Genomic DNA, 13,849 nt, shown 5'->3' on the forward strand with positions numbered 1-13,849 from the left:
CATAAAAAGGGGGTAAAGTATAACGAAACTTGCAATGTTCTGTTACTATAGTCCCGTGATGACGACCTATGGCACACATGCCATAGCTGGCATGCGCACCATCGACCCAGGTCCGATCTCTGTGGCGTTTATTTCGTAAGCTTCTGCTTCCCTGCAAATGCCGAAACAGAAGCTCATGAAAGAAAAAATATCTTACTTCTTGCCGCACTGCCGGTGTTCGGGTGCCAGCTGGTCTTTGGGTCTCTGGTGCGCATGCACACAGGTGAGTGTGCATCAGGGGTGGGTTTCAACCGGTTCGCACCGGTCCCTGCGATCCGGTTAGTCGCCGAACCCGGAAGTAAGTAACTTCCGGGAACGGCGAAGCCCCCCCCCCTGTGCCCGCGCACGCGCGCACACCCGCGCCCGCTCCTTACCCAGTTTTGACAATTCTGCGCTTCTACGCATGCGCAGGATGCATACAGCGCCTGCGCGATCATCCAGGAGCAGCTGGAGCATCGCACAGACGCTAGTACGCATGCGTGCGCCGCGCGCGTGCACGCACGCGCCTCACACATGCGCGATGATGCCGCCGGCCTCGTTCCAACCGAACCGGTTGGAACGGGGTGAGAAACCCACCCCTGGTGTGCATGCTCATATTCATGCATGTCTGTATATGTGTGCATTCTCTCTCTCATACACACCTTTCAGTTTGGGCATGGGCATGCGCAGTTTGGGCACTCGGTGTTCTCCCTCACTGCTATGGTCCATCTTAATAAAAGTAGCTTTAAACTTCTGTGAGGTTGTTTCTTGTTCATCAGGGCTGAAATGGACCCATCCCACTGGGCGGCTATGTTGGGGTGATACTTATGACGAGATAACCGCCCATTCGGGATGTCTGGGCATGCATGGCAGTACATGTCCAGGAGAAGCACCATCTTGGGAGATGAAAAGCTTCTTGATCCTGGCTAAATTGCTTTGGGTGGTGAACTGAAACAGGGTTAGGGCTAAGGCAAGAGCTTCTGGTGGGAATGCAAAGGCAGGCCATTAACGAAAAGCTCTGGGAATATGGCTTAATCCACTGCAGACTGGCTAATGAAGTCTGCCCGTATCCAGGCAGAGCTCAGTTGACTACAACTCCCTCAAATATACTTGCAATTCCCCAAGAAAATAATATTCAGAGTTTGAGATATGCTGGACTAGTAAAAATAGCACGTGATGATAACTCAAGCTAATTGGCTGAAAGCCTGTAAGTCATTTAGTTACAAAATAAAAGCATTGTTACACTGGAATAACTCCTTGCATTACAGTCCCATCTTAGAGCTGAGTTATATCTGGATACCATCTTTGGCAAAAATAAAATGAAATTAGTCAAGGTTCTGAGTTCACTGCTCTCTTCTAAGCAGAATGCATTCTTGAATCAAAGGGTGAAACTATGTTAAAGCATGACCTTCATTGGCACCCTGGGAAAATTCTTCTTTTGCTATGTAATCATTAAAACAATTAAAAGTTACCCAAGTAGATCTCAATCTTCTTATTCTCTACAAGTCAACCCCTCCCCCTGGCATGCCTTTATATTGAAAGTGGGGGAAAACATTTCAGAGTCCCATACAGTGACTCATATAATGGCTCATTTGCCAGACCTTGTCACTGCAAGATAATGCACTAATTAATCATGTTGTATTTGGTACAGATTGCAAGTTTGTGACATCTGAGAACTGGCTCCCTTGTTAAAATCAGCAATAATGTAGGAGATTTTTCATATGCCTAAGGATGGTTTTGTACCAGGAAGGTGCCTTCCCCTGATGCAGGGTGGTGGACAAACCAGTTGCCGGAGCACAATCCAAAAAACTATTTAACCAGTGCTCCATAAATCAGAACAGATGGATCTTATTCCTTCTTCCGCTCTGCCTCAGTAATCAAGGTTAGAAATGCCTGATGGTTAAATATGACACTTCTGAGGTATTACAGTTTCTGGCAACATGTCAGCTGCCCATCAGAGTAGACCGAGAAATGTTGGCACTAGGGAAACTAGGCTCAAAATAACAAATTAAGATGACATGAGATATTCAAATATTTCTGTCTCAGAATAATCAGGAGACTATTCATCTCTTTTAATAACCAGTGAGGGAGGTTGTACAGTAATTTGGTGTAAAAGTTATGTGGGATTGGAAAATGTTAGCAACTAGTTCCCCGCCTGATTGTTGGGTGGATGTGGCCATGGTGGGCGTGGCCTACTCAGTCTCCTGTACCATGGCAGCAGGGGGGCATTTTCGCCCTCCCCAGGTTCCGGATGCTTTCCTTCCAGGAGGAAGAAAAAGGCCTCCCCTGGGCTCTGGGCTCATTTCCAGACTTTCTGGGAGGCCCATTTTTTGCCCTCCCAGTACCTCCGCATGGGCCCTGCACTTACCTGAGGTAATGAGCGGGCTGTGTGGAGACTCCTGGGAGGGGCAGGATGGGATGGGCAGGGCCAGCGGGTCCTTGCAACAACCAGTTCAGCAAACCGGATGCAAAATTAACATCTGTTTCACCCGAAATGGTTTGAACCAGCTGAATCCCACCCCTGAAGTTATGTGTATGTTATACAAATGTGACAATTATGGATCTGATTCCTAGTCTGCCTTTAATAATATAAACAAATGTACATTTAAAGATGTAATATTGGCAATGCTTGATTAAACAATATTGTCCAACTTCCTACTTCCACAATGGCTGGTATTCCTGTTATGGATTCTACCCACCAGCCAGCATATAATGGCTTATACCGGCTCTGTGAACATAGAAACCGCAATAGAGCAGTCATCCTAACTGGCATTATTAAACAGTTTATTAAATAGTTCTGTCTTCATTTTTTAGCTATCATAAAGAACCTTGTATCTTTTTTGATTTGCTGACATTTCTCTGAACCAAACTCTTCCCCCAACAAAGTAATTTCAGTAGCTACCTTAATAGGTAGACATTAAAATCCACATATCTGGGTCATGTTCAGTCTGGCAAAGACTGGTTTGTACTTTTGAACCAAAAATCTTGGGATCGGTCTTATGATTGTCTTTGACACAATGTTAAAGTTATATGACTATGGTACTCTTAATAGGGCTTAATTTAATTCTCCTATCCCAAAGTATTGTCATTCCAAAAGAAAAGAATATATGTAGCTCAGGGTTTAATTGTGGAGTTCTTGGCACTCTCTGAGTTTAGCTACTTAGCTTGCAGAATCATGAAAGGGAGGTAAGTGGCTATATAAATTGTAGCAAAAATAAATGTGTGAGTGTGTGTGTGTACACACACACACATATACACACACAGACACACACACACACACACATATATATATACACACACACACATATATATAATGGGTGGGTGTGGGTAGGTGTTCCAGCATAACCTCTAGAATGCCTCAAAGAATTTCAACTATACACAGATGACTTACTCTCTGAAAAAAATACTGTGGGAGTAAGACACTCATAACACCCCTTAGTGGGGTGTCCATGTGTGTTCCAGTGCATAACTCTGGGACGCCTGGGCCACTAAAATGAAAAAGACTGAATTATATCTATAATGTCAAGTCACAGTACTTTTGACAGTGATATTGTGCATTTTGGATTCAAGTTCTGTTAAGATACAGCCTGTTGTACCTTAAAATGGTGTCTACTGTACAGCACAGTGGAGTTGCCATGGTAATGGCTTCACAGTACTCCACAAGGAGGCTTGGGACAAATACATACCTGGACAACGCCGGGTTATCAACTAGTAAATACATAAATTAACGCCAGTGAATGTAGGGTCTGCAGTCTGTTTATATATAGTAGCTTGCTAGACTATGACACATCCCCTTCAGCAGTCAATCCTCACATAAACAGGCATCAACAGCAGATAAACAATCATGTAGAAAACAATACTCTAATCAAGGACCTACCAAGGAGAAAACCACACCCTCATCATAACTGGTAAAGCAAGCTACTGTATATAAAGAGAAGCAAATCCACTTATTCAATCACGCACATTGATGCTATTACCTGCTTGGATAATGAAACATCTCCAAGCAAACAAGCAAGTGCAGAAAACACCAAGAACTTTACATAAGGAAATAACTGGAAAATTCAAAATGTGTATCATAAAATCACCATCTTATATTATAATGAAAAATAATATTTCCTTACCACTTTCATCTAGCAAGAAGTCATCCTGGTAACGAAATTTTTCAGGGCCACATGCAATAAATATGTCATCCTCACCAAAAAAATCCTGAAGGCACACCACCTGCAATATGAAAATTATGTAATTATTCCAAAACATGCTGTACACAAAATGTTACATTAAAATATTTTATTGCATAAGACCACCAAACACTTCTACGTCACCTTTCCCCTTGTTTACATTGCAAAAGTCTGAAGCTGGAAGTTTCATTCCTTCATGAAGAAAGTGGCAGGATTCCAAGCAATAAAAAAGATGCTTTAAGGCAGACTGATTTTGCAAAAATGTTTTTGGAGCCAAAGGCAAAGTGCAGCAAAGTGCTAATAATTACCATTTTGTTTCATAAGAGATATATTTTTAAAGTAAAATTAATAAAATGAGAGTTGCTAAGCACCTGCCAAGTCAATCATCCACTAACTGAAATCAAAGTGATTGAAGGAACAAATTCCTTGTATCCAGTGTTTCCTTTTAGACTTGTGACTTATGACTTCTACTTATGAGTAGAAGGAGATGTATAAGAGAGAGTGTGGGACTTCCGAGCTTGGAACTCTTTCAGACAACTTCACATCTTCTTAAGTACATAAAGATAAGGAAGTGGAATGGGTTTTCATCAGCCTTGGCAACTTTAAGATGTGTGGACTTCAAAACCCAGAATTCCCCATCCAGCATTATTATGATTATTATAACATCATTCACTAGCCTCAACTCATGCCAATGAGGAGGAAAATGTGAACAGCAAAAGAAGTCAATGTATCTCTAGAAAAAGTGAAAACAATAAATAGAAACAAAAGTTGAACATACTGGAAACGAAAATGTTATCTCATTACAGTGAGACAAAGAAATGGAACTGTAGAGTTGCTTTGAAGAAAGAAAAAATTAGAAAAATGAGCTAAAAGTAACAGAATGAAATTGAAGAGTGCAGAATTCTTTAGTTGTGCAATAAATGTCAAATGCTCTGGTAAAGTATTATCAAGTCAAGTATCCACCTCTTGGTGGATACTTGACTTGATAATACTATTTGCAATATTAGAAGAAATGCAAAGAGAATGTGAGTCAACAATCTCAAAGGTGTTTTTTTCTTCTTCAAAAGGTAGCTGGATTGATTTTTCTTGAGGAAGAAGAAAAGAAGAAGCTTCATCAGTTCTGATGGGGGGATGGAAGGATAGATTATGGTAGGATGGGGGGGGATGGAAGGATTGTATTTCTTCACAGTCATCTGGTCATTAGCATTCTCTGAGAGCTGTTGAGGACACTTGGGGTGGTTATCTGTGCCCCCAGGTTCACCTAAAACAGGGTGCAATTAGTTGTGAAATCAGGGGCTACATTGTAAACTGGACTTTTACAAAAAGAGACGGCCATTGGTTTGAAAGAAAGATAAAATAATCCATCTATGTTAGAACTGAACACCTTCCCTCAGCAGATGGAGAAGAATATGACACCACTAGCCTGTTTCCCTGAAAGTAGGACCTCCCTGGATAATAAGGCCAATCTGGCTTTTGAGTGCATGCACTAAAATAAGCCATCCCAAAAAATAAGCCCTCCCAGGAAATATTGCAACAGAGCAGCAGCCATGAGGTGACCACTCTCTCTGCCTCCTGCACCTCAAAAATAACAAGATCTCCCCAAAAATAACGCCGAGTGCTTATTTCGGGGATTGAAAGAAAATAAGATCCTGTCTTATTTTTGGGGAAACAGGGTATTTCTAATTGTTTCATCATACAGTCAGCCAGATGTTCAGATTGACATTTTTATCCACCTATCAAATCCTTCCCAAGGACCTGGGTATAGGCAGGTGTGGAAGTTTGATGGTGTTAGATATGTCATTGCAGAATTTAAAATGTTATTTATTCTGGGGGTTTTTTGTAGTTGTGTGTTAGCCATCTTAATTTTCATCTCAAAGTTGGAATAGATACATACTCTGCAGACTGCCAATTATGTTTTAAAATCTCTGCACATGGAAAGGAAACAGACAGGAATCATTAGCCGTATTAATATATCTTTGCTATTTATTTGCTGACATGGTGTTCAATTCAGCCATAATTTTGTTCTGAGAATCATCCTGCAGAAAGACAATAGCATCCGCTGGATATTTTCTATATCGAGAATTCGTTCTTTGCAGTGTTTGATGTATTTCACCAAAGAAAGCCAGATTTTATTTTCACAAAAGGAATTCATGTGAAACAGCTTAAATCTAAACAATTAAAATATATTTTTAAAAAAAACCTAAAGCACTTGTAATCATAACAATTCTTCTAAAGTTGCACCATATGTCCAGAAAGAGATCAGTTGTATATTATCTCTCAAAATTACCAAGGCAGCTGACTGACTCATTCTCTCAAATTAACTAGATCACATATTTCCTCCCTATTGTGTTTGACTCAAAGTCTTTTATTCACACAACCCACTTCATTTAGTCATTACACAAATGCATTGCTACAAAAAACTGTAAAATACATTTGCCACAGATAAATTGTACTTCCCCTTCTTAATTTATGGTCCAAATCGCAAGACAAGGATTTAGGAAAAAGCCAGGGAATGTACATGTAAAAGAAACAACTGCAGGGAAAAATGGTGGTGGTGGGGGGAATCTCCATGGTGATATTCACATCATTAAGCTGCAAGAGTTTTTTCAGTTAAGCAAAAGTCTTCCTGTTTTTAAAGGTTGGAACAACTGAGATTGTTTTTCAAGGGCATCCTCTGTAAATGAGTAAGAAGCTCCATCTTAGCTGAGAAACCATACAGCAATTATAAAGTAAAAGGTAAAGGTTCCCCTTGCACATATGTGCTAGTTGTTCCCGACTCTAAGGGGCAGTGCTCATTTCTGTTTCAAAGCCAAAGAGCCAGCATTGTCCGAAGACATCTCCGTGGTCATGTGGCTGGCATGACTAAACACCGAAGGCTCATGGAACGCTGTTACCTTCCCATCAAAGGTGGTTTCTATTTTTCTACTTGCATTTTTATATTCTTTCAGACTGCTAAATTGGCAGAAGCTGGGACAAGTAACAGAAGCTCACTCCATTACATGGCATTAGCGATTCAAACCGCCGAACTGCCGAACTTTCTGATTAACAAGCTCCACATTTTAGCCACTAAGCCATTGCACTAAGCTTTTACAGCAACTGATATCTAATAGTAGATATCAATTAAATCGGATTGGATACTAGAAATCACATTGATATTGTTGCTTAGTTTATACAATAACCTCGGTTTAAACTAGATTCATGGCTAAAACAAGCACAGGCAAAACATGAAACTGTACAAGAGCTTCCATGCTCCATTCACATGCTCTCACAAAGCATCAGGAGAACAACAATAGCACCTGGTCAACCTTATGTCGGCTCAGAACATAAATTGGATAGGAGATTTTCAAGGAATTCCTGGATTATTGGCCAGTCTAGACTAGAAAAAGATTCTAGAAGAAAACAATGGTAAACCATTACTATTGGTAGATTGTTGCAAAGTAAAACAAATGAATATATTCATGAAATTACCAGGAACCAAGTTCAAATTGAAGGATTATTGATATGAATGATGTAACTTGTAATGAATTAATGCAGTCTGGCCCCAGATACCTGTTGGAGTATGCTCCTTGGCATGACAAGTCTAGCCTTCAATTGTGAACATTAAGAGTTTATCTTGCTTTTCTCTCGGTAGATAATGAATGAAATAAAATACTGACTTAACAACAGAAAATATGTAATAGATAAAATATAATATATAGTAATACTGGGCATTAAGGTATTTTGATGTCATTTATCAAAGAATAATAGCAATGTGTGCTATGATTCATGATTGTGGAACATATTGCCTCCTGTAGTTCCAGGTGCTTCATCGTTAGAGATTCTCAAGCAAGATTAGACAGTTATTTGTCTGTCTGGAGATTCTTGCATGGGCAATGATTGGATTTGAAGAATTCCAGGTCCCTCCCAATCCTACGATTCTTTCTAAGTTGGCTTCAATTGACCTTTAAGAAAATCCCAGACTTCAATAGTTTCTCTATTGGAACTCCACTCCACTTAATATTTTTATAATTCTGGTAGATGTTTGTAATTCTAGTAGATGTCAAATATAGTAAAAACCTTCCACTACACATCTGCCATCTGCTTTCAATAATGTTCCCCAAAGTGTTTGCAATCAGAATGAGATCAATAAAAGTAACAGATTATGGGTTTTTATCTTATGTTCTTCGTACTGTTGTTACAGAAACAGCAAATCATTGTTGTACAACTTTAACAAATAGGTCACCAGCACTTCTTCCCAACAGTGAGTCATTTGGTCATGCCCATCACAAAGTTCCTCTGCATTATAAAAAAAACTAAAACCAGGCCTGGTGCTCACTTTATTGAAATTTAATAGGCAACCTGGCAATTCATCAACATATGGCTGTGTGGCTGAGATTTCACACACCTAAACAATAAAAATGGAAGTAAGAAAAAATGCCACATTGCTAGGAGATGATATTTCAACACAATCTGTTCTAGAATACATTCGCTATAACAGCACAGAGCACTATAGACTGTGCGCTCCTAAAGTTTCTGAATTGGAGGCATTAACATTTTCTTCCGTTTCCATGTTTTATCCTCTGCCAGATTTACAGTCAGTTTTGCTTTTAAGAGCAGAACAAGACTGCCATTTGGTGGCCAAACCCATAAACTGATTAAAAAACTAAAACTATTCAAATCAATATTTCTCCACAATAAGTATTAATAAAATTACTTTCATTCATATATTCACACATAATAAAATTAGAATATTAATATTCAGTTTACATGGGGACCATCTGTTTATCACCTAAAACTGACTAGTTTTAAATATGCATTGATGTTATATTTCCAAGAGATTGATAAATATTAGAAGAGAATAGATCTACTCAAAATACAAATACGTCTAAAATAATAATCTACAATCTTTAAGACTGTGCTTGCAAACGGTGTTCTTAGCTCGTTCAGTTTAAAAACAGAAATGTAACTGCTATATTACCTTTTTAAGTAGTTTTTTTCCAGGTTCAGTTTACTCCAGAAACTCAGAATAGTGAACAAATAATGCTTAAATGTTACACGTCTGAAGCAATTTATTTTAAAGTAATTTTGAAATTTGTTTGTAATATGCTTTGAAAATGAAGTCTTGTACTGAGGACTTCTTCCAAGATTCATATTTCTTTAAAGTTATTAAGAGCTGCATATCACTCTTGGCAGTGGTGGGTTCTGGAAGACACTACTGCCGGTTCGTGCAGGGGCTCGCCGTGAGCATGCGCTTTATGCGCAGTACAACTAAAATTGCTCTGCGCATGCGGAGAGGCAAAAAACAAGATGGCAGTGTCTATGATGTTGCCGGAAGAACCGTTTCAGGGGTGTGGCAGACTTGGGACGCTGCTGGTTCCAGCAACCCAGGCTGCCAAGCTACTACCACCGGTTCGGCCGAACCAGGCTGAACCAGTAGGAATCCACCACTGACTCTTGGTGTCTTCAATTTTACTGCCTAAACTGGACAAGGCTATAATTACACTATTACTCAATAATGACTTGAAAGTACCCAATAAATATATAAAGAAAACCTATGCTTTAATATGTTACTTTTGGGGAAAGTTTCACTTCAGGTACCAAGGGATACTCATATGTTTGTTAACCTGGTAGCAGAAACATTAACCCAAAGCATTAAAATTGAACAATTTAATCTCTCGATATGCCAGGGTTTTTTACAAGCAAAACAAGATCACATCCCTTATTATTAAACACTTCAGAAAATGCAAAAGAAGGACCTCTGTATAAAAAGAACAGATTTTTTCAGTGAAAAAAATTAGAAATTAATGTTTTTGTATGATAGTTCTAATTCCCTATAACTCCCCTCAACACTGTAAAACTATTTACTAAGTCTGCATTACTATTACTATTAATCTTCTCATCGTTCCTATCACGCATCTCCTCCCACTTATGACTATATGACTGTAACTTTGTTGCTTGTATCCTTAAGATTTATATTGATTGTTTCCTGATTTGCTTGCTTATTTTTACCTATGACTATCATTAAGTCTTGTACCTGATGATTTGTGATGAATGTATCTTTTCTTTTATGTACACTGAGAGCATATGCACCAAGACAAATTCCTTGTGTGTCCAATCACATTAGGCCAATAAATTAATCTATGCTATGCTATGCTACACTACACTACGCTACGCTACGCTATGCTACGGTATGCTATAACAGTGTTTTTCAACCTTTTTTGTGCAAAGGCACACTTTTTTCATGAAAAAAATCACGAGGCACACCACCATTAGAAAATGTTAAAAAAATTTAACTCTGTGCCTATATTGACTATATATAAAGTAATTTTCCCACGGCACACCTTACACTATGTCACGGCACACTAGTGTGCCGCGGCACAGTGGTTGAAAAACACTGTGCTATAACATAGGGAACTTCACCAACTTGCTTTCTGGTAATTAAATACTTTATTAGCTTTACAGGATTCAGTGTATTTCACTCTTCAAGCTTTGTCAATATATTTTCTAATATATATATATTAGATATATTAGATATAATATAATGTATAATATATATATATATATAATATAATATAATATCATAATATAATATATTACACTATATATTTCAAATATACTAAACTATATTTCTAATACTTAAGTTCTTCTATTACTATACTATTTGACTGCATTATTTTCCTTCTTAGATATTATTTTTTAGCTATTAAAGGCTATTTTGTCCTTTGTAATATTCTACTTTCCCACAAGGTGGCACTGCAAACTAAAAAACGTCACCAATTATTAGCAGACTATATATGTATTGAAAAGTGTACTCAGTATACATCTCTCAGGTGAGTGTCTGATACATAAGAAGCCCTTTCATTAAAATATTTGTTAAAATATTCCCATATATAGAAATAAAACAAATTCCAAGAATGTTAATAGTTCAATATACTATATTGTGTAGCGAAAAAAGAAAGGAGGGAGAAGAATCTTTCAATAGCATGTCTTTAAAAGTAATTGATTGTGGAATATCAGCAAATATTGAGCACTGCAAACCATTTCAGTTGCTTTGGTTTTGCTTTCAGTGCATAGAATTGCATGTATCCCTAAGCAGCTAGCCAAAAATTAAGCAGTTGCTTTTAATGATTTCAAGACAGAGACGTTATTTGTACAGTGTAGTATTCAAGGGTGAACACCAGAGGTGGCATTCTGCCAATTCGCCCCGGTTCAGACGAACTGGTAGTGACAGCGGTGGAAGGTTCTGCCCAGACATCATCACGGATGCTCTGCGCATGCGCAGAAGCACAGCATGTGAACTCTCCCATCCAAACCGGTAGCAAAAGTAAGAGGATTTAATTCCTGGTGCACACACACATATGCGCACTTCAGTTTTTCTACTTGCCTTTTAACTAATTTAACAAGCCATTAAAAGGCAAGTAGAAACCGCAGGCCAGTATAGAAAGCAATGTCTGCTCTTGTGCTTTTGGTCATATTACTTCAAACTTTTTCCCCAATACCATTTAATAATGGGATACTCCAACTTTATTTTATCAAACACGAAGAGCTTGCATTTTAGTTAATACAAACCACATAGTACATTTTTAACATCGGGGGGAATAAATAAGCACAATCTTATGAAAAGTATAGAATTGTAGGCTAATACACCATAGATTTAGTTTTCTTATTTAATTCTATGTCCCTTCGCTTCTCCTCTTTCAACTGCCATTCTAGCCAGGCATCCCAAAATGATATCATGTTCATCAGTCCTGAAAATTAGAGAGGGTGGACTCTCCATTATGACAATGAAAAAGAGTTCTAAATTTGAACTGTTGAACCAAACTGAAATGGATCAAATAATTAATCTCCGCCAGAAATATATGGAGCTGATATGTTAGCACCTCTTGATAAAATTTATTTTAAAAAAGCCTTAGTGAGAATTAGAGAATTCTTTGTTTGAAAGGTCCCATTATCTTCATCATATGTTTTAGAGTCTTTTGCAAAACAGATTTCAACAGATTATTTACTCACCACATATATAAATAAAGAAGAGCAAGTGCCAAACATATGTGTGGTACAATAACATTTTTTCTCCAAGAATCCAATCCATATTGTTCTGACCTAGGCTTCCCGTGAAGTAAACTCCTTGTCCTGACAAAAACTTCTTTTATTAATTTACTGTGAATTCTTCTGATTCACTTCCAGCAAAGCCTTTCAAGGGAGACCTTATCTGGCTTGGAGAGCTAATGATATCTGCAAAATTGGCAAGAAGTCTTGGAGAGTCACAAACTAATTGTTTCCCACAAATTCCACTCCCGTTTTGCTCCTCTTTTATTTCCTCTGGGAGGGGCCATTCACCATCCACCTGTGGCCTTACTCCCAAGTCAATCCCTGTTCTTTAGCTGTTTCCTTCATCTGGCAAATCTGTGCATGCACACACTGGGAACAGGATCCAGATGTTCGTCTGTCTCACTGATGTCTGACTCTGAAGGCAGCTAATAACTGGCATACGGCCCTGGCTCGTCTCTGCCTCCAACACAGAGCCCTCATCAGATTCCAGGACTGTCCCATGTTCCTTCCCAACCTCCTCACTGTTTGAATCTGCTGCCAGGCCACAACACATATCCTTGGGCAGTGTAAATATGTTATTGAAGCCAACATCAACTGGATTTGTACCAACTACAACATCCAAAGTGAATCAGGTATGGATTTTGGTGTAATCTGCAAATTTGTAGTTAGTATTCTTTCTATTGGTTTATCTGAATAATTTGTAAAGTTGTTAAATACAGAAAGCCAGAATTCTGCTCTGTTAGCCTCACGTATTGCTTTCTGGGGTTGATTAGAAGCCCTTGATAGATTGGAATATATGTCCATGAACCAGATACCAATCCACCTGCCATTAACAATTTGCAGATCCCATTTGATCATCATCAGTCATACAGAATGTTTACATATTTCAACATGGCTAAATTACAAATATATTTTAGTTACAGGATTACTCGTATCTATTTTATACACTTTTTTTAAAGTTAATTTAGCAAAATTGGGTTTGAGAAGTGGAGGTTGCCTTTTGCAATCAAATTTCAGACTTGCTTTAAAAGTAAATTCTCAGCCTGAAAGTTTTTTCCGATCCTTTCCAGTCAATATCACATTGACAGGGTATATTTGTCATCTGTTTTACAGATTAATCCATAACTAAATTTCTTCTTTTTACGAAGATGGGAGACTCAGCAACTGGTTATTTTCTTGCTAAAACATTAACCCAGAGTATCTTCACAAGTAGTAGTTTCCATGGAGATGGCAAATGAATATTATCCATGTTACAGTGAGCTTCTGATTTCATCTTGAACCATTAACCATCAAGCCATAACTCATTTATTATTCATTTGCAGGAAGGAAATGGGTAAAACCCTGAACACCACAGCAGATTAAAATCTCTTCACGTGTGGGAAAAACGAAATTCATTATATTCAAGTAATCACTTTTTATTTAATTTTTAAAATCTTATGTTTTTTCAGGCAATACTAATACACGTAATACATGCTGAACAATGCCAAAAAAAGCATTTTAAAGATCACTTAATATCAGATCCATTTTAAAAGCCTATCAGGAGATGATATAATATAGAAATATATTTCTGAGCTGTTTTTTTAGTTTGAGTGTTTAGCTTCCATTTCTGATCCAGAACAGACTGA

General features: G+C 38.2%; 1 protein-coding gene across 3 annotated transcripts in view; it reads right to left on the bottom strand.

The window, feature by feature from the left end:
• DCLK1 (doublecortin like kinase 1) overlaps positions 1-13,849 on the bottom strand; it is a 169,706-nt gene that overhangs the window by 105,563 nt on the left and 50,294 nt on the right. For all 3 annotated transcript variants that reach the window (XM_032220086.1, XM_032220085.1, XM_032220087.1), the window contains exon 3: positions 4,140-4,239. In XM_032220086.1, coding sequence (XP_032075977.1) covers positions 4,140-4,239 — 100 coding nt within the window. The remainder of the gene's footprint in view (positions 1-4,139; positions 4,240-13,849) is intronic.

Source organism: Thamnophis elegans, chromosome 6, assembly GCF_009769535.1.
Source record: "Thamnophis elegans isolate rThaEle1 chromosome 6, rThaEle1.pri, whole genome shotgun sequence".
NCBI classification, from domain to species: domain Eukaryota; kingdom Metazoa; phylum Chordata; class Lepidosauria; order Squamata; family Colubridae; genus Thamnophis; species Thamnophis elegans.